General features: G+C 40.7%; 1 protein-coding gene across 3 annotated transcripts in view; it reads right to left on the bottom strand.

Moving 5' to 3' along the window:
- LOC120867013 (aminopeptidase O (putative)) overlaps positions 1 to 22,121 on the bottom strand; it is a 418,141-nt gene that overhangs the window by 56,097 nt on the left and 339,923 nt on the right. For 2 of the 3 annotated variants that reach the window (XM_040245140.1, XM_040245132.1), the window contains exons 12-13: positions 21,787 to 21,849; positions 21,300 to 21,374 (exon numbers count right to left, since the gene is read on the bottom strand). In XM_040245140.1, coding sequence (XP_040101074.1) covers positions 21,300 to 21,374; positions 21,787 to 21,849 — 138 coding nt within the window. Of the gene's footprint in view, positions 1 to 21,299; positions 21,375 to 21,672; positions 21,850 to 22,121 lie in introns of all 3 variants that reach the window. The other variant, XM_040245125.1, reaches the window with a different exon arrangement.

Here is a 22,121-nt window from a genome sequence, read left to right as displayed (position 1 = left end):
GCTCCTGTCAGACATACACACCTGCTAAATGACAAAGGCTGGGAAAATTGAGACTGGTAAAGCGATCTGAGGTCTGAGTCTGTGCAACAGCCCAAAGGAATTCAGTCATGTTCTCATGAAGCCTGACAGCTTCATTCTTCACTCTCATCTCTGCTCCACACCTCCCAACCACATCTCTTCCCAGAAGTATGTGGTTGGCCTCTTGATATCACTGCTTCCCCACTTAGAGGACACAGTGACAGGGATGATTTTGCATTGGGGAAGGCAGCAAGTACAGAAGGCTGCATCCTAGGGAATACCACAGGGCCCATTAGAGAATCAGTTTACAGAAATGAGCACAGGCCAAAGACACGCAAGCACCTCCCCCTTACCAGGATGCTCTGCTCCACGTGCACTGCCTGAGAGCTGCTGCTGCTGCCCCGTCACCTCTGCCCCTTCCCTCCACACACACGCAAACATTTAATATTCTGGTAATGTGGACCAAAAGCCCATCGTAACTTGGAGCCCATGGCTCCCATGGTATCAGAAACAACGCCTCACTTTTAAAACTATCCAGAAATGAAATTCTGCGATACTATAACTCACATAACACATATGGGGAGACCTTAACAGAATGCCTCCTCTCTGACACAAAGGAGAATTAAAAGGAAAGTTTTTCAGAATGCACTGATTCAGATTTCAGTATTTCCAAACCTCAGTACCCTGTAAGACATAGTGAAGCACTGAGAGGCCTAAGGAGTTCCCATAAACACAGCGCTATTAAAACTAAGCAGGTGTGTGGTGTAATTACTCAGATACAAAAGCATTCCCACTGATGACAAGATTTTTTGAAATGGCAAACAACTCTTGGGAAAATTCAACAAAATACCATCTTCCTAGGTTTACCTGGCACTTACATTCCTAGATAATTTAGTAAACATTAAAGCTGTATATATAAAAGAGCTTAGAGCTTAAATATTAGACACAGATTTTTCACCTGTGGAACTCTCCAGCAGACACCTGGAGACTGTGTGGGAGGCAGCGTAACTCCTTGCCACGCTGGAAACTGCTGTGCGTCGGACACCAAAGGTTCCTGGACTGAACCCACCGAAGGCCAGGAGTACCTCCAGTCCCTGTAACCCCCACAGCACCCCCATGGGTGTGATTCTGCCCTGTGAGAACCATTCCCCTTCACCAAACTGCACCCACAATGATAGAGCACCTACGGAAGCCAGACTAATTCACGCAAATCACATGCAGCTGAGGCTGTCTCTTGGGCTCCCAGATCATAAGAAAAGCATCTCTGCCACCATCTCCCTCCCACAGGCTCTGTCACTTGGGTGCCTCTGGTCTTTTCCTCTCGTGAGGTAAGGTGCCTGCCCTCCCTAAGAGTATTACATTTAACCTGGTCGGTGCTAAAACCCATTTTGGATCATCACAAAGGACAGATGGGCCTGTAATAAGTGTTCTGAGACTCCTGCTTCTGCTCACACCACCACAGCGGTCATGAACCTCACTCGTGATGCAAGGGCTGTTTTACCAGAATGCTCAGTCATGACTGATTATATGACTTATTTAGAAAATAAGTTTATTTGATAAGCTCACTGCCAGAATAAAACATACCTGCAGAACCTAGGATAAACAAAATAATGAGCAACTTTCAACTCTTGGCCTTGAAAGTGTACAGTAATCCCTGCTATGTCCAGTGATATGACAGACTCTTCCTGACAATTTTTGTAAGGTCTCTGGAAATAGCCCAGATTTATACAAACATCCTTTAGTTGCATTTTTAATAAAGAAACCTTAAAAGCTACCTAATTCTGTAAGCTAGAAACTTTACCATTTAATTATTTAAAGCACCATAAAACATGATTCTATATACACATGTGTCTACTCTATATTAAAACAATGTTCATAATCAGAAATATAAACTTACAACCTTAGGTTTGAATAATAAGAGAAACTAAAAAAAGAAAAGTACAAATATAAAATCCCTCCTAAAAGTAAGCTAATCTAATTTTATATCAAGTTTATAAGAAAAAAAAAACAAAATGGAAAGCTGACAAACTATTACAACCAAGCCTGCTGGCAGAATCTAGATCTTAGAGAGAATCAAGTGCAAGGACTGTGATTTTAGTTAACACGTATTAAAGATGTTTGAAAAATTGCAAAAACCTGAAAATTGTTCCTAGCTTTCTTCTGTGCAGAAGAATATTTTAAAAATAGTCAAAGATTAAGGTTATTCCTTAAATATGGTCTGTGATTAAGGATGTGGAAAAAACAGAAGCCTCATACATCACTGGTAGGAATGTAATAGGGTGTAACATTTTGGAAAACAATCTGGCAGGTTCGTAAAAAGTTAAATGTAAATTTACTGTATGACTTCTAGGTAACTATCCAAGAGGACTAAAAGCATATTGCCACAAAAAAACAAAAAACAAAAAAAACCCACCACCCAAAACATAATAAAAAAACTTCACACATATCCACACAAAAACTTATGTGAGTCTTTAAGCTGAAAGTCTGAAAGTTAGTTGCACAGTTGTGTCTGACTCTTTGCGATCCCATGGACTGTAGCCTGCCAGGTTTCTTTGTCCATGGAACTCTCCAGGCAAGAGTACTGGAGTAGGTTGTCATTTCCTTTTCCAGGGTATCTTCCCAACCTGGGGATTGAACTTAGGTTTCCTGCATTGCAGGCATATTCTTTTACGAACTGAGCAACTAGGGATAAAGATAGCCCCAAACCAGAAACAACCCCAACGTCCATCTCCTGTGAACAGACATACAAAAATGTGGTATATCCACATAACAGAATACTCAGTCAGTTCAGTTCAGTTCAGTTCAGTCGCTCAGTCGTATCCAACTCTTTGTGACCCCATGAATCACAGCACGACAGGCCTCCCTGTCCATCACCAACTCCCGGAGTTCACTCAAACTCATGTCCATCGAGTCAGTGATGCCATTCAGCCATCTCATCCTCTGTCGTCCCCTTCTCCTCCTGCCCCCAATCCCTCCCAGCATCAGAGTCTTTTCCAATGAGTCAATTCTTTGCATCAGGTGGCCAAAGTACTGGAGTTTCAGCTTTAGCATCAGTTCTTCCAAAGAACACCCAGGGCTGATCTCCTTTAGAATGGACTGGTTGGATCTCCTTGTAGTCCAAGGGACTCTCAATAGTCTTCTCCAACACCCCAGTTCAAAAGCATCAATTCTTCAGTGCTCAGCTTTCTTCACAGTCCAACTCTCACATCCATACATGACTACTCGAAAAACCATAGCCTTGACTAGACGGACCTTAGTCGGCAAAGCAACATCTCTGCTTTTGAATATGCTATCTAGGTTGGTCATAACTTTTCTTCCAAGAAGTAAGCATCTTTTAATGTCATGGCTGCAGTCACCATCTGCAGTGATTTTGGAGCCCCCCAAAATAAAGTCTGACACTGTTTCCACTGTTTCCCCATCTATTTCCCATGAAGGGATGTTAGGAATAAAAAGGGACAAATTACTGACACATGCCACAATGCGGATGCACCTTCAAACACATCAAGTGAACGGGGGCAAATACATAGAACCATATACTGTGTTATTCCACTGATATGAAATCCAGAAAAGGCAAACTTACAGTATTAAAAACAGGAAGTAGATTACTGGTTGCCTGGTGCTTGGGAGACGGGGGGAAATAAGGAGTGACTGCTAATTGCCACCAGGGATCTTCCTGAGATGATGGAAATTTTCTAAAACTGAATTCTGGTGCTGACTGCACAACTTGGCAAATTTTCTAAAAACCAGTGAATTGTACATTGAATTATATGGTATGTACATTACACCCTACACAAGCAGTTAACAGCACATATATACACACAGAGAGTCTACAGTTGAAGCCCTGGACGGCTACAAAGTCTTAAATCTGTGTTTTGGTTGTCTCTCTTATTTTCTTGACTCCAGAGTGGAAAAGATGACATCAGGCTATTAACATTATGAGAATGCAGAATTTTGCTATTCAATTTCCTCTTAAAGATAATAAAGGAGCATGAGGGGAGGGAGTCATGCAAGAGGAGCAAATAAATCTGCTCTTTCCTTATTATGTAGTTCAAACCGGGTCATGGCCCTATTAGCCAGTAACCACGAGTAGCTTACTTATTACTGGGCGCTGCCGGCGGGGGCAGTGCTGGGGCCTGGGAACAGAGTCCAGCCCCCTACGAACACAAGCAAGACCTTTGTAATGGGCAAAGCCAGGCCAGGCACTAGGCTATGCACGATAATAGACATCCAAAGCAATTAAGAAATGAGAAAATACAGAAATTCTTATGTATTAAAATCTTATGTTCATGTATCAAAATCTAACACAAGCCACTCACCTCAAACTTAGGTTTTGTTAAAATCGGTATCAACTTAATAATTTTACATAATCAGAAAAACGTCAATGGTGAGTCCGGCACACTCTGCACAACACCCTAAGTCAGCCTACAACGCCTGCACTCCCATCTCTCGAGAGAGGCAACTTTCGCCAAGCAGCTACTGAACAAACGCACTAGCTCTGCTTTGCAGACTCATGACGGACCATCTTTACAACAGGACAAGGGACTAGATGGCATCTGGCACTGTTACTACAGAACCAGAACGGGCTCTGGGGCTAAGTCTGAGTGCCATGGGCTGACACGGCTCATAGATGGAGGGTTGCAAGGGTCAGGGTGACAAGCATAAGGAACAGCCCCTGCTGGAAAAAGGGTCATGAAAGAAATGTGTGAGGATAAGCTAATCAGAGCCTGTGGAGTTTCCTGACCACCCACAGCCAGGCCAACAAGACTGCCCCTGCCATCTACTCACAGAAGGTCCCAGCTGGCAGCTTCAGAGCATGCACCATGTCCAGAAGACATGCATTTTAGGACCGTCATATACATCCCTGTATAAAAGTTTCTGAATAGGGGAGAGAAAAAAAATAAATAAATGGTTAAGAGGGCCAATCTGATGGAAACGGTGTGGAATTATTTTTAGTTGAAGTGGATAGGATCTTATGAAAATGAAATGTTGTGGAAAAGAGTATTCAGGCAGGAAAAGGGAAATACTATATTTGTCCCCTGCTCTCCCACCGCTCTTAAGCATTTCCTCTACTCTGGGAAGAAAGCAATAAAACTGTTCTCCCTCTACTCAGAGACACAGTGGTCAACAGACCTACTGGCAGACCCCGCACTTGGGCTTGGAGTACAGAAAAACACCACCTCACGCTGCTGTGGCTCTTGGCTGAGGTGCCCCCTTGGCCTATGAAATCCCTCCAGTGGCTCTCACTGCTCTGCCTGGGAGGAAATGGGGAGAATGTTCCAGTGGGCTCCTGAGGGGCCCACACCACCTTGACTGCTTCTGAGCCTTCAGCTGAACTGCACCCTGACTGCTCTCTGTCAACAGAGGTAAGAATATTCCAAGAATGCCAAAGACTAACAAAAATGACCAGCAGTGTGTTCTCATGACTCATTCCCCTCGTCCCATCCCACTTTCTCTCTCAATCCTTAATCTCTATTTAAAATACACTTCACAAGGGAAAAGGAGGGATTAGCTGAATAAAAGTGGCAACCTTCATAATCTGATGGAGCAAGCTGGCTAGTATAACATCTGACATGAAAATTACCCTATATTAAAAAAAAAGTACTTTCCTTCCCATAAAAAAATTTAAGCATGCTCATAATTTAGAGGGCATGTGGAGTTTAAATCGTTAGCAATTAAAAAGCCAAAGTCAGTCCACAGAGTTTTGTCCAATGACCCTTTTAACCACTTGAAAATGAGATCTGATTATCAAGTACTGTTATGGCTGATCTATAAAGATTTCTTCCCCCCAAATATTGATCCTGGGTTTACATGAGCAAGGACATTCTGAGAAGCCTTTCTAAAATTAGGCACAACCCACTACTCATAGTTGAGACAAACACTGGGCCCATTTCTTCTGTGTCTGGGTGGGTTTCTATTAGTAAGTCAGTACCTGGGGAAACTTACTACTCCAAGTCCGTTCGACATAAGAATCATATTACAGCAAACTCAGACCTCTGTAGCTATAGGATATGTGTATGGGGTTATCTCAACACTTGTTTTCAAAAGCTTCTTGGATGCTCAGTACACCAACAAGCACTGTATTTCTTGATGGCCACACTTTTTGCAAATTAAGATCACTTTAATTAAGACCTGAAGCCAAATCAATAACACAGCTCTGATGATGTCAACTAAAATTCTCTTTGGAGGATCCCAGTGGAAACTTCCAACAGAATGCGAGGCAGCGTTCCCCTGAGGCAGTGACCCCAGAAAGCAGATTTCTGTGTCAGCTTGGGAGACAGGTGCACCTCGAGGCATGGCTGGGACCTGTCACGGCAGTGATGAGGCTGCCTCCTTGGTCTTAACTCTGGGGACACTTCAGCTGGTCCTACAGACACCAGCCTAATGTTCAAAACTCACACCCTTATGGCCATTCTCCCATGGTTACATTCCTTGGTCTAGCTTACTGGTTCTCAGGGTTCCTTCTGTTCTCATTAATACACCACCAATAACAAATGACTTTATGCCCTGGCAAGAAAAAGCTCTTTATGCCCTGAAAAAGACCATCACCAATAACATTAACATTAATAACTACTGCTGGTGAGCAGCGACACAGTGCCAGCTCTTTAGTAAGTGCTTTGCGCTATTTTACAGATGAGGAAGCTGAGGCTTACACAGGCTAGTTTATTCAAGATAAAAAAGCTCGTAAGAGGTGAATACGGGATTTCAATACCATGAAGGACTCTAGTGGGGAGGAAATGTACTTTACAGTTTCAATTTACTCCTAAGAGTGCAGATGACCCACAAGGCATTAGCTGCAGCCATCTCCAGAGTTCTGTGGAGAGAGAAGCTAATGGAAACCACACATGTTCCGGGAAACCAAGAAAAAAAGTGTCTGTTCACAACAGATTAACATTTCTCTTGCCAAGAAAACTAGAGTCGGGAAACTGCCTGGGAAGTAAACGTTCTTGACAACTGAACTCTTCTCTACTGAGCTATGGTTAAAACTGAACTACTGTCGAAACAGTATTTTATTGTTTACTTATTTTAATTTTGAATTATTTCTGATATTAAGATTTACTATAATGAGTTGTCTTTTTAAAAAAGGAAGTTACTTTTAAATATGCCGTTAACAGTTTTTCACAGAAAAATTCCCACCACGAGTACCACAGAAATACATCTTTCTTTTTAACCTTCATTTAAATAATGTGTCTCACCCTCCAAGATTATTGGAAGATTATTTTAAAGACAAGTAATAAGAATACTGAAGGTCATATATTTATAACACATCCCTCTCTCTTCTCTGTAACAGTGTATGATTACAAAACAGGTCTGATATAAAAAAATTAAAAACCGAGAAACTATGAATACATGCTCATAAACTATAACAATCACTTCTGGTGTTTTACTCGCTTCTCCTCCTCCTAGTCAAGAATCTGAACACCAGAGCAAGGAGTCTAGTAGCAACAAGTCAGATTTCCTCTCATCTTTTATCTGGAACTCCACTGGATTACAGCAGTTCCCCAAAAACCCAATGTGAAGTTAAGCAAAACTAAGCAGAAAAGTACGGTTCACCTTCTGTTCTGGAGACAGGTTTGTTCCACCTTCACTTTCTCCACTGAGCCTCTCCCTAGGACAGCTCATGATGACAGTGACTCTGCATTATACACAGGGCAGTTCTAGGGAAGCATGAGTCAGAGTCAGACGCAGACGCAAACAGCGCCAGCTCTGGAAATAGCGGCTGCAGCCTTCCTCCAAGATGGGAGATAGTGGTCACAGAGCAGGCCTCGGCCCAAACCTCCCCTGCTCAGAGGTCAAGGGCCAGTGAAATGGGTAAACTGTGTGTGTCAGCACGCACAGGCACCCAAGCCATACACACACAGTGGTACAGCAGTGATCCTCTGTCGGAAGATAGTTCAGCGTCATTTAGATCTGTCTTACGATAACCCAGTGCTCTAAGATTAGGTAACGCTACCGTTAACCATGCCAGCGACTTAACGCTTAATGAAGACTCAAAGTACACCAGGTGTTAGCAATACAGGAGTATCAACCAGCGTATTCTCTCCAGCACCTTTCATTCTGTTGGGAAGGGCGCCTTCAACACAAATGGAACGGCTCAGTACCTGCCTTTTCTGTTCACCTGTCCATCTGGGAAACTACCTGCCAGTTGTGTTGCAGAGAACACACAGCCAGTTCCTTCCCTAAACCATAATATTCCCATTCACTTTGTCCTGCCAATAGTAGAGAGTTCTGGGGAGCTCAACCTTTCATAACCCAAGTTCAGCATTTATTGATACTACTGTTTTGGGGGTAGAGCTGGTGTCATTTGGCCCATAAGCAAATAGCCAGGTCAGAAAACTACAGAAAAACTTCACTTTAAATCTGTAAAGCATCAAGGGATGAATATACTTAAACATGGAAAGCAGTCTTGCATTTAGAAAAAATTATAATGTATACATTAAAAAATATGTGCACAGGCTGGAGAAAAGGCGTGAGAGTAACTTTACTGCATTCCAAAATATAATGCCTTCTTATTAGGCCACACTGTGTTGGATTAAAAACAGCAACAATATATTTAATTTGTTGTTTAATTACACACAGCAAAAACTGTGATTTTCCTGTCATAGTTGCTTGGTCCATGACAAGTATCACAAAAACCTCAAATGATCTATACCTTGTAAAGTTTATTAACTTAATATGAAAAGCAAAATTTCACACCAACCCTTGCAGACACCTAACTGTCTCACCAGAGTATTGCCCACTCTTTGGAAGGCCTGAGCTTTCAAAATCGGACCCAGTCCACACCTAGGCAAGCCAGCACTCGAGGGTGCTCCATGCCAAGACCCCGCTCTGGACAAGTTTCCAGGCCACAGGGAGTGGCCTTGGAGGGGCAGCCCGAGTCTCCCATGGCGTCCTTTCCACTCTGCTCAGGTATCTCTGCTCCATGACACAAGAAATCAGCTGTGCAAGTTTCTCCTCAGCCAGAACCCAAAGCTGCCCCCTCTCTCCACAAGCCCACTTCCGGAGCTGTTCCAGCAGAAGGCTGAAAAGAGCACAGCGGGACAGAGCCGGGGCTGGTCCCAGGTCAGTACTGCGGACCTCCAAGTTCTCACGTGGAAAACAAGGGTTGGAGTTAGAGAGGCCCAGAGGCCCTCCCCCAGCCTAACTACTCCAGTCCCGTACTGCATCGCACATAAAGTGCTGAAGTGAAGCGTGAGCTGTTGAGCTCTCCACCGGATGCTCTCCCAACCTCCGTGCACTCTTGCGGCCTGGCACACTCAAGTGTCAAGGACTTCAAGTAGCTTTCATAACGTTATAGTCACTAGCGCATTCCTCCAGGTGCTCGATTTATAATTTTTCCAGTTATTTAAGACAGCTCCTTGTTGGTGGTGATTTTAGTTTCTGAAGTTACCTCAACTTCTTAGTTCTTCCTGATATTCTGTGCTGCTGTACTACACAAAGATGAGATTTCCAGTGACAAAACCAATGTTCTAAACTATGTTAGAAACTCAACATGACCAAGAACCATTTTAGAGAATATTTCAAGACAACCACCTGTACTAAAATTCACTTTTTGTCATGAAATAAATTAAACACTGCAACCCTGCCTAGTGAAAGGTAACAGTTCTCTCCTTAGACCAGAAATGACTGTAAATGACAACAGAGGAGGAGGTGCGCCCAATACCAAGTGTCATTCATTGGCTGGTATTTGTATAAGCTCCACCAGCCTTCAAAGGAACTTCAAATCAAAACAGTTTGAGGAGAAGAAACAAAAGCGATGACCTGAGCACAAAAAATGATTACAGACTCATTTAAAATGGAGCTTTGCTAGAACAGAAATCTTATCAACAGCCTGAAGAGCACTTTGAGAGCTTCCTGTTTGGAACAAGAACAATGACAATTTATTCCACTATAGTGGACAAACTGGAGAGATGCAAATGAAACAGTAGATGAGTGCTGAGAAACAGGATTGGTCTTCTTGAACAATGTCAAAAGATAAAGACAAAACGTAACAGATTTGTATGCCTCTTATGCCTATATTTGCTGCAAACCGAAGAACAATTAAAGGAAGAAATCAAGGCTGTTTAGGGGTGTATGGCTTTTTTTTTTTTTGGTCTGTAAATAAATTTAAGAATGTTTTCCTGTCTCATTATTGTGGAGAAGGGAAAAAACCCAAATGAATGGTGTCTATCCACATACCATTAGGTAGTCAGTCTTTCACCATCTTATTTGAAGAGGTGCTCTAAAACATACTAAGTACTTAGTAAATGCCAGCTGTTTTAGATAAGACACCTCACTTAACTCCCAAAAGATTCTGGCAAGACACCTATCTCCCTTTGACAGGATGCGAGGTGGTGGTGCAGTCAAAGGGGGCCACCATGGGAGCCAGACCCGAGCCACTCAAGGTCTGAGGCCACCGAAGGTCTGCACACGGCAGGGAGGAGAGTTACCTCTCCAAGACACCTGCACCCCTCTGCAGAAAACAACTGGATTTTATCAGTCAAAATCCCAGAGACATAAGAATGGATTATTCTACAAGAATCAAAAGAAAGCAACAGCTAACAAGGCTACGTGGACAAAGAGGACCAGAGTCACGAGGAGACGGAGTGGGAACCAAAGTAGGTCACTACAACTGACGCATGAGGACTCTGGGCTCAGTGACTCATTTGGGGATCCTGGGTGAGACACTCAGAGTTTCCACTGAACACACTACCACCTTCGGATCTGCAAAATGGAGGACAAAACCTTATTAGGATTATTTGGACACTTACAGATCCTCACAAGAAACAAAAGCCTTAATGTATTAAAAAACATGGCTTAACACCCGTAAGAATGGCTAACATAAAAAAAAAAAAAGAAATCTGATAATATCAGGTGCTGATGAGCAGGCAGAGAAACTGGCTCCTGAGGACCATCACTGGTCCTCAAGACATTATGATAAATAAAAGAAGCCAGATCCAAAAGACTCAAGTGCACATGATTCCATTTATATGACATTTTTAGAAAAGGCAAAGGTATAAAGACAGAAAGCAGACTTGTAGCTGCACAGGGTTACCAACAGCAACTGACCATGAATGGACACAGGGGAACTTTTTGGTGACAGAAACCTGTTCTAAAACTTAAGGTAGTGCTGGCTGTACAAGTGCATATGAGTGAGTTTCCTGGCATATAAAATATATACAACATATAATTCAATAAAGTTGTTAAGAGAGAGAATCAGAATCGCTATCTTCTGTTGTCTATGAGAGCACTCAGCATCCTTTACCTTTAATGTCAAGAATAAATATAAAAGTGCATCTTTTGACACCTACAGCTAAAGCTTATATGTGTGACAGTTAAGGAGAAAACATCAGAAACCAATCCGTATATGAACATAGTCCAGCAGTAGGTTCTGTTTCTCTTCTGCATTCTTTCTGTTGTTCTACTTGAACATCTCATGCTATTCATGAATATCATGAATTTTTCTTGGACACCAAACAAAAACTGCCCCAGAAAATTAACAGAATGAGCCTTACTACTTTCAGTTATACATGAAACCACATAAAATGACTACTGTTGCCTTTTCAGTGAATATGTCAGAAATATCAAGACCTATCTTCTGAGACCATTTTCCCCATTTTACATAGTTTCATTGGCATTAATTAGGAAAACAGTTTAATTGCTTTCATATACATAAAATCTGAATCTTCACAGATGTATGATTTAATACTCCAAAAAACCAATGCTTGTTTAATTTACAGGATACATAAAACGATCAATGATTTGGATATATACTTCATACCATTTTTGTGGCCCACCTGACAAGTTTGTTTGTTCTCATCATCAAAAAATAAAAGGGGAAAAGTAAATAAATAAAAGGAGTATATAACTGTCTTTAGAAATACTGTTAAAAAAAAAAGTCATCTGCAGTGCTGAAAACACATGGGATAGTTTTTGGGTAAAATAACACAACATCCAAAAACCAACAAGAGGGGGAAACTCTGAAGATCTCTCCAAGTCCCCACCTGTAATATTCTCATTTCATCTTGAAACCACACAGGAAGGAAAAAAATCCAAAACTGAAAGACACAAGTTAAAGAATGAAAAACTTACATCCTCAAGTTCAGAGGCAGCCTAAGTTTGCTGCAGCACTTTGACTTGACATTAGCAAGCCAAAGAGAAGTACAGCTTCCCCTTGAACAACATGAGTTTCCACTGCATGTGGCCCACTTATCTGTGGATATTTTTCATTAGTGAATACTACAGGACTACATGATCCATAAGTAGCTTAGTCCAGGGGTGTGGAGGAACCTCAGATATGGGGACTCACTCTAAGGTTTTCCTGGATTACCCTCCAAGTTGTTCAAGGGTCAACTCGACCAACTTCACAGTTTCAGTAGGTTCTCATGAAAACAACCTGAATTTTGGGAACAGAAATTATGACATCCTCAACGCTACAATGCATCAAGAGCTGAATGAACTGGAACCAATATTTGTATCGCTTCACTAGCCTGGACAAGGCTTGTGGATAATGCAAATAACCCAAAGTGATACAACTTCCTTTCCTTGTGAGATCCAAATCACTCTGTACATATACCTGATGTTACCTCTGAAATGAGTTTGATTCAATTCTGCTTTCTTTCCAGTTTTTTACATCTTAACAGTAAAATCTCTGAGGACTGTTTCCCATTCCTCTGTGCTCCCTACTCCTTACTAAGGGTTTTGCATGTTGTGGATATGCAATGAAGTTAGTTAGTAAATAAATTGTTTAAGTAAATATAGAATTTAATAAGGAATGCATTACACAGAATCAGGGACAGTATTGCATTTCTAGCCTTGAGTTTCCAAATCATTCTGATTCATAAGTATCACCAGAATTTCTATGATGGGTTCCAGCCTTACTTCCAGAACATGGATGCATTTATTTTTTAAAATCACATATTCAAATAAAGACACTAACACTATTTACATGTATGTCAATCAAACCCCTATCTGTGCTTACAAATCAGGTAAAAGCATTAAAATGGATTCAGTTAATTCAATTACCCAATTTCCCACCATAACTTCCAGCCTGCATGTGTAAAGGGTTGCTTTATCAAAACAAGGCCCAGGAATGGAAACTCTTAGTCCAGGGTAGCCTCAGGTAAAATGCAACATATACATACTCATGTCCTTGGTTTGTGCTACACTGGTTTGGATTTATCACATGCTATTTTGTAAGTGATCTTTGATATGTTGTGTGTTTTATCTCCCATGGCCAGAAATGACATCTCTTATTTCTTTGGTATTTTCCAGCAGCGTCTTACACAAGGCCTTATATACAACAAATCTAAGAAAATATGCTGACTGATTAGATTCATTTAAGGTTTTCAGCTCTCTGAAGAATAGTCCTTTTCCCTCTCTGTGTTGTTTTATGCACATATAAATGAAAATTTAAAAATTAATTAAAAATTAATTCATTAAAAATTAAACCCAGAGTTTTTTGTGGGAAACTAACATATGAGAGGATTATGAAGGAGATGGAATTTCTAAAGAGGTGTTCGCAAAAAGTCACAGTGCTTTTAGGCCAGTGGTTCTGCCCGAGTGGATCAGAGTGAGCTTACTTATTGCCATGTGCACAAAGTAGACTTCAGAGTATCCACTTAGATTTCTCACAAATATAAAGCCAACTGAAATCCAACTGACTATAAAATGAAATACTCTTAAAATTTTAAAGTTCCTGACAAGGGGCTTTAAACAGTAAGAAGTAAAATAAATTTAAAGCACTTTACATACAGTATCTTAGTCTTCAAATCCACTCTCTGAGCAAGCAAAAACAGTTGTCATTATTCTCATCTTACAGATCAAGAAAGTAAAGCTCAAAAGCGAGTGACAGTTGGGCAAATGGACCCACAATGAGATATCTTAAACAAAAATTTTTGGAATTAAAAAAAAATATCTGGGCATCCAGGAGAAAAAGCAGCTCACTCTGACGAAAAGAAATGAGGCTAGTGTCAGACTTTATGCAAGACAATGGAGGGACATATTCAAGATACTTAAAGAAAATATGAGCCAAGGATTTTATGTTTAGTTGAACTGACCTTCATGTACAAAGCGTATAAACTTATAAACATACAAGAGCTCAGGAAATACTGCTGCTCCAAGCTCTTCCCGAGAAATCCACTACAGAACTAGCTTCAAAACACCAAAAGACTAAAGATCTATATAAGGGTAGATGATGAGCATTAAATATAGACTTACTTCCAGAATTAAAGCTAAGTGATTTTATAAAGGATACAGTATAATATGTAATGGCTACATGCTCTGACATTGTAGGTATAGTACAGCTATCATAAAGGATAAAGGGGATGGGAAAATTATATGAAAAATACATTAGTTTGTTGACTGTTACAGGTATTTATCTGGAAATTGAAAGATAAAACACTTCAAGTCACAGGATGGAAGACAAAGAAGAGAGAGGTGAGAAAAGGTTAATATCTAATTTTAGATATTAAATATTGCAAAGAAATCAATACACATGAGCAAACAAAAGTGAACAAGAGGCAAAAATGTGTTATCATGTGAAAGTAACCATTAGAACAAAAACACAAGCCTTCCTAAATACCAAAAAAAGGACAAAAGAAAAAAATGTACCATAAAACGGAACATATTAATTTTATAACTAATACAAATTGGCTTACCTGGGCAAAATACAAAGATTTTCAGTTAAAAGCAAAACTCAAGTGACAAACTTACGGAGCACACAAGTAGGAGGCAGAGCTAGAGTCAGTGTCAGTCTTCCTGGCTTTGAGCTTTTTATAGAAAAGATGAAAAAGATGACCCACGACTGATAGTAAAGCTCTACCAAATGTGCTTTAATGAAAAACTCTGTCATTGAAATTTCTTAATGCAGAAGCCAGGTAAGACTTTATACAAAAGTACCATTAGTGAGATTCATGCATCTAGTTGATTCAACAAATATTTGCCGAGGGTGTATATAATTAGGTCCTTTTCTAAGCACTGAAAACACAATGCTTGAGTGTCATTTTTCCTTTCTGTAGAGACCCAAAAATATAAATGAAATATATGTTGGCTAGACTTAAAGACACATGCTAGTGTCAACGTCCTAAAATAGAAGATTAATGGAGACAGTGACAGGCCCTAAACTACACTGACACCAGTAGGTGCTACTAAAATAATGCATCTTATTAGTGCCATAGGATACCAGGCACAAACAGCAGTTCACTAAAATGCCTAATATGGGAATGATTGCCAAGTAAAGCATTCTGTCACAGGAATGTAACTAATGCTTCCTATAAAACTAAAAGTCACGAAATTTTTCCCTGCCTGCCTTCCTTTTCTACCCAAACTCTTATGTTTTATATTAAAATGGCTTTCATCTCTCACGGCATATAAGAGTTGATGGCTGCTGGCATCAAATCTGCTAAAATCAACACCAGTGTAATTATCTGCACACTTTCAAGTGTTTTCAAAATACATGCTGGTTGAGATTTTCTTAACTTTGAAACGTATGCTTTAAATGTTGGTGGTCTATGACTGTCAATAGCCTGGGTTAAAAAGAATTTTAAAATCTTGCCCAAAGCATTCTCTCCTACAGCAATTATTCGACTTGTTTATAATTCATCTACCTTCACAAAGTGCTTGACACAGTCTACAACATCCTCATATCATATTGCTATTTTGTGACACTACTTTAATGGTACATTTACATGAGCTGATACAGGTAAAGCACTTAAAAGAGTGCTTGACACATGACAAGTGTCAGCTATTATTATATTAATAGTTCCATTCAAAGGTTCTTTTTAAAATATGTGAATAAGTGCACGAGGGTAAATGGATAACAATACTTTAAATTTTTCCTATCATGTCAGCTGAAAATGGGAAGGAATTTCAGTACACTCAGAATTCTCACATTTTTAAAGAACTGCAGAGTCTTAAAAAAAAAAATCTATGAAACAGATGAAAATGTAATGATACAAAATTATACAGGTCAGAATTCCTTCGTGAGGCTATCAAAAACACATTTTATCAGCAATTCTATCTTGATCCAGCCAAGGCGTAAAAAGAAAAACAACTAAGATCCTGTGAAACTAGGTCTCATCTGAGACCTAGGTACAGAAAATTTTGTAAACTATGTAGGGATTTCTAGGGATTTACAGAGAAAAAAGGGAGACCCACAAAAAAAACTGAGTTTGAAATATTTCAGCAATATAACAAATTGCATATTAACAGCATTGTAATTACCCTTTTGTTTGGTTTCTTTGTAATTATTTTTTTTTCTTTGTAATTATTTTTAATAAATTATTCTGCCTCCCCCCATCACTCAAGTAAGTTGTCATCCAAAGGCACAATCAGAACAACGCAGGACACAAAGGCACTCACTGATAGGGAGGGCGTGAGGGAGGGCGGCTGGTGCTTCCAGAGCTGTGACTCATTCGAATCCATAAGGCTTTTCTACGAGATCAAGTATCAATGAAGCTATTGTAAGAGATTACAGCTATATATATGTAGACTGGTTATGAATTCTCACAGGGCAAGAGCATTTTTGAAAAAAGGAAAGGGCACCAATGTCTGGGAAACCACTCAGCACGAAGACTGCCTCAATTACATAAGACTGGCTGCCGCACCTACCATTTTGCTAAATCTGAGTAGTTCCTATAAAGAAAAGAAGACCCTTCAGTTCAGCACTCCCTAAATTCATCTGGCACCATTCTGCCAAGCTCTGTATCTTAAGAGTTCCAGAGTCAAGCCTAACACAGTTGCCATCTGCTGTTACAGATCCAAGAAAGAACCAGATAATTTTTATTAGTCTTAAATACTGTTTTCCAGAAATCATAAACCAAATAGAAAACAGATCTTGGTCACAAAAGACAAACAGCAGTAAAGGACTTTATTAGTTTAAAATTTGTACCTACCTTTATCATGTTGAATATTTCAGTATCAGAATCGTAATAAAAACATTCTCCTAGAACGTGTAAAATTTTAAAAGGACCAATAAAAGTGGCAAAATGCCTAAATCAAGTTGGATTTAAAAAATGTTCTGTGAATTATTATCAAGTCTATCAAGGTCTTCAGAATCAAGCGTGTAGAAAGAACAAGTGAAACAAAAGCAGAGTGAAAATAGTCCGGAATTTAGTATCACAAACAAAATAGGTCCAGTATTTTTCTCTGAAAGACTCCGAAAATCGAATTTATCATTTTGGCTCCTACTAAAATGGCCACTGAATATTATAAATCCATTTTCACAACCACCTTCCTAGACTTTCATGTTTCACTCGATATTTCAAGGAAAAATTTCACTAAAATTTAAACAATTTTATGCTCAAGGGTATTATTTTTCAGGTTCTAGCAGCAAAGAATAATTAAGGTAACCTTACAGGGTGCTTTTGTTGGAAACCATTTGTACCTAGTGTTTCTTCTAACTACTCATAACAGAGACCAATCTCACCCTCGCCAAGACTCTTACTTGGAAACAAACTCACAGGAAGGAGTGCTTGTTAATACTAACAGCAAAGCTTAGTATTGTTGAATTTCCAATGTTTTGAAAGTATGCCGGTGAATACTTCTGACATCATAACCAGAAATGAGTATCTTAAAATTTGTTCCCTCTGTTATCAGATGCATAAAGTAGGAAGCATGCTTCCTTCAAATATGAAAACTGGAATTTTCCTTCTCTTAAAAAATAAATCATTAACACCATTCAGGTATTTTCTTCAAATATATGATTTCATACATTATTATTCTACAGTATATCCTAATCCCTGAAATACTGATAAAAGAAGTATCAAAAACATTGTATTATTTTACACGTATATATTTATAAGAACTTTATATTAGTCCTTAATCTTTGAATACAATGGATAATCGGCATTTATCTTTGAATCAGTGAAAGATAAAAGCAGGAAAAAATGTGTGTTCTTTCAAAACCAATAGTCACTTAGTAAAATCTATTAACATTATTTTTAAAAATACACACTGTACAATTCACTGTCGGTATCACCTTTGTTTAACCAGTCCTTTGCAGAGCAGGCTTATCCATTCATCCTAATTGTCCTTTGTATAGTTGTTCACGTCCCCTTGCCTTTCTGTTGCATGAATTATTCAAACTAAATAAAAGGAACTCCAAATAGTGAAAAAGGAAGAATATCAGAAGGTAAGGAGAAAAACATCTGAGACTAAAAGCAAAAGAGAGGTGAGTTTTTAAACTGAAAATTAAGAAAACAAATAAACAAACAAAAAAACGTAAAGAAATTAAGTGACACCAGTGGAAAAAAGAGCTAAAACCTAAAGATAAAACGGAAACAAATGTCAGAGAACATAGGAGAAAATGCAGACAAAAAAAGCCTCATTTTCAGAAAGACAAGAAATGAAAACCTGTTAGGTGGCACAGGAAGACAGCAGAACTACCTTGTGGGTGGGTGCGATCGACGAGACACAGCAGTGCCGGCCAGGAGAGCATCTGAGAGCACTTTTGCAGGGGTACCTCTCACTCAATCAGCTTACTTTATTTCCTTATTCGTTATTTTAACCCACAGTTGAGCACAGGATAAGTTTGTTTTGCTTCTCCTTCTAAGTTCACTGAAAACCTCAACTAGTATTTCAAGCTATACCAGGTTATGCCCACCACTTAGCACTTTCAAGATTTTAAGGAGGGAAAATAATTATTCCTATAAAATTTCACTCTTTAATGTTTAACTCCAGCCAAATGCCCATTTTTAAGACCCTGGCCTTGCACCACTGCTTTTTGTTTTCCTTCCTCAGGCAGGTCAGAAGACAGCTTTCCCCGAGTCACTAAAAATCAGAAGAAAAATGCTATGACCTAGCATAGTTAAATACAGACCAGTCATCCCCCAGTTCATGCCTGGGGCTGAATCCTGCCTGAGGCCTGAAGATGCAAATAGAGACCTAGGGGATGGAGGAAAAGGGCAGCAGGAGGGAAAGGGGCCAAGACAAAGTAGGCAAATAAAAGCGATAGGTTTTAAATGTCCAACCTACAGAAACAACTAAACCCTTTCTTATTTTACGGTTACATAAAATAAATAAAAGGAGAAAAATTCTAATGTTATAGAAAAACAGTAAATGCATGAAAAAAGAAAAATTGACTAATATGCTTCTACCTGTGGCATGGTGAACATTTTAAAAAACAAAGCTCAACTCCATGTTAAATTAACAACCTAGATTCCAATGAATAACAGGTTCAAATCCCAGCAAAAGGTTAACATAAGACCTAGGTTTGAATATTCAATACCACAGAATTTGATCCATATTTTGGAATAGACACTCAGGCAATCAGAGGACACACCTCGGCTACCAGCTGCTGTACAGCTTCTGTGTCTTTCAGAACTTGTTCTAATGCCCTTGGTGGCTAATTGCACCCCCTTTCTCCCTGTCCTTGAAAATATCACATGCTTTGCCTCAGTGAGCTCCAAACTCTAAGATAGAGCAGAGGCAAAGCAGTGGGCAAAGGGCTGAGCTGCTGTGCAGAACCAGAAGGAAAAACTGGAGACATTGATAATTAATACTCTCTTACACAATTCTCCCCCCTTCTTGCCCCCCTCCCCCCACCTCCACCCTCAAAGCTAGTCAGATTTAAGCTTCATTCCCTGAAAGGAAGCTTGGCATGACAGTCTCAACCCACTTCATTTTCATGTCCTCCTCAAAACTACGGCCCACAATTTCTAAGAAAAGTCAGAAGCACGTTATCCCCATAAGCTCCAACACAATAGCCTCTCTCAAGGAGAAATGCTCAGTGAAGAACTCCAGTGTTCTTGGAAGGCAAACTCCTCAGTCCCTAGCCTCATTCTCAGAGGGCGGTGGTCAGGTCACAGATGGGTAACACAGTGGGTGTCACATATATGGTTACTTCAAATTCAGATTCTGGTAGTGATTACCCGGTAATCCACAAAGGGTTACCCCTTCTTTTATGCATGAAACATTGTGCGCTTGGATAATCTTATTTGGGGTTTAAAAAAATAATAGCTAAAAAATATTTTTTAAAACACTAAACGAGCCAATTTGTAACTCTTCTTCCTTCTTTGTACATTTTATGATCTCATTCATCCATCACCTCACAAACATTTTTAAAAACGCCTAGACCATGAAAAGTTAAACCAACACAACCTACCATAGCATGCTAAGGTACAGCCAGAAAACTCAAGCCAGTTCAAAATGACCACTTTTTCTATTACTGTTTAACTGAAGTGACATGTACGACTCTTTGTTTAAAAAGGGAAGGGCTTTTCACACACTGAATGTCTCCTTACAAATGACCGAACTCCTAGGCCAGTTCTTTTTGTAATTCTCTCAGAAGCTGCCCTCGGTATCCTTAAATGCACTCTGAAACTTTGGTATCACCTTCATTATGATGTGCTTTATGCACATTCTCGGACGCTGCAATGCCCATACTAAGGCAACACATCACAGAAGTTGGCAGCAATGCTATCAGCAAGAATTTGGCTTCAGAGTCAGAAATGATTCATCATACATTCTAAGCAGCAGAAAAACAACACACTGCTATTTTAATCCCTTGGTGCTTTCAAGAATCAAAAAACAGTAAAATAATTAAAGCAAAAGCAACAAAAATCCTATCTGCTGCAATGTTTGTAAAAACATTCATTTTTAAGAGTTTTCAACAAAAGCACTCAGGAAATAACAAACTACTTACCTTATTTCATAATATTTACTACAATGACAAATCAAGTTTGAACTTAACACAATTTCAGGAGAAAACAGGTAGTCCAAACTTCTGCAAAGTAGCACACTGAAATTCTAAATATAGAAAAACAAATTTCTCATTTGCTTTAAGTAAGCAAAATCCCTCCACTGTTTCAAAAGTAATACACTACTTTCATCCTCTCTCTCCATTTTTGAGAGTACTCTATAGTCTAAATTAATGAGTGTGAGTGGTCTCTCTCAGGATCAAACAGAGAAACCTTATACTGTGGGTCATTTACTCAGAACACTCCCTGGTTTTTAGAGATATTATATCATAATAATACCACATACCATAATAAATGTTACTGGTCTAATGTAATAATGTAATGGAACTGGTTTTCTGTCCTGATGCTCTATTTAAAGAGCATGAAAGAAATCTGCATCCTGGGTCCTTTTCACTTCCTGAGAACAAAGTACGTTGATAATCAATAGGATTATCAATCAGTATTTCTATAGAACTATACCTAGGTAAATCTAAGGTTTACTGCAAATTTAATTAAAACGTAAAAAAAAAAAAGCTACCCTATTGTGGTGACCAAGTATTGGGGGAGGGGGCAGATAGGGAGACTGATCAAGAACTCCATCCAGTGCTCTCTTTCGGGGACCCCTACCTTCTCAAACACTTCTTCTCTGTCCTTTCGTTTCCGTTTTCGGGGTCTCCGGTTCACTCGGACCCATTTCGCGACCTGAAGTTCAAAAACCACAGGGCATTTTAAACATAGGACAACAGGTCCCCAGGGCCGCCCCTCAGCGTGAGAAAAGAAACGATCGACGGCCTCACGACGCAGCCTTCCTCGGCTTCACCTGGGGGAGCCACCGGCACCTTTAGGGCATCCAGAGGCCGCCTCAACGCTGCGGGCCCTCGGGTCTGCGGCGAGCCGAGGCCGTGACCTTCGCTCCGGCCGCTCCCTCCGTCAGCAGCCCGCTTGGCCGCCCCCGCACCGGTGTGCGCAGGAGCCCCCGGACGAGGGCCATCTTACCCACCGTTGTCGCGCGCCGCCGCCGCCGATCGCGGGCTCCGCGCCAGGGATGCAACGCGGGACCCACGGCCCAGGGAGGCAGGGAGGGGAGCGCGTGGACCGCGTCGCCCGCACTCACCTCGGCGCTCACTTGCTGCGCGAGCCCGCACTCCGCCAGGGCCTGGCGCTCCCTCTGCAGCGGCTGCGGGGGAAGGGGACAGAGTCAAGTTTATCCCGGGAGCCGCCCCAGCCTCCCTCCCCCGCGCCCCACCAACTCGGCGCGCTGACCCCCTACCTCGCCCGCAGTAGGTGAAGGTGAGAGCCGGGCGCCGGAGCCCGCGCTCAGAGCCGTCGCCCCGCCGCCCCAGCGGAAAGCGGCGGGTGCTAGAGGCCCGCAACACCTAAGGCGCAGGGCGGGCGGCGGGCGGCGCGGGGCCCGGGCGGCGGCGCGGGCGGCGGGCGGGCGCTGGGCGG

Source organism: Oryx dammah, unplaced genomic scaffold (genome assembly GCF_014754425.2).
Source record: "Oryx dammah isolate SB20612 unplaced genomic scaffold, SCBI_Odam_1.1 HiC_scaffold_1, whole genome shotgun sequence".
NCBI classification, from domain to species: domain Eukaryota; kingdom Metazoa; phylum Chordata; class Mammalia; order Artiodactyla; family Bovidae; genus Oryx; species Oryx dammah.
This window is presented reverse-complemented; position numbering and strand designations above follow the sequence as displayed.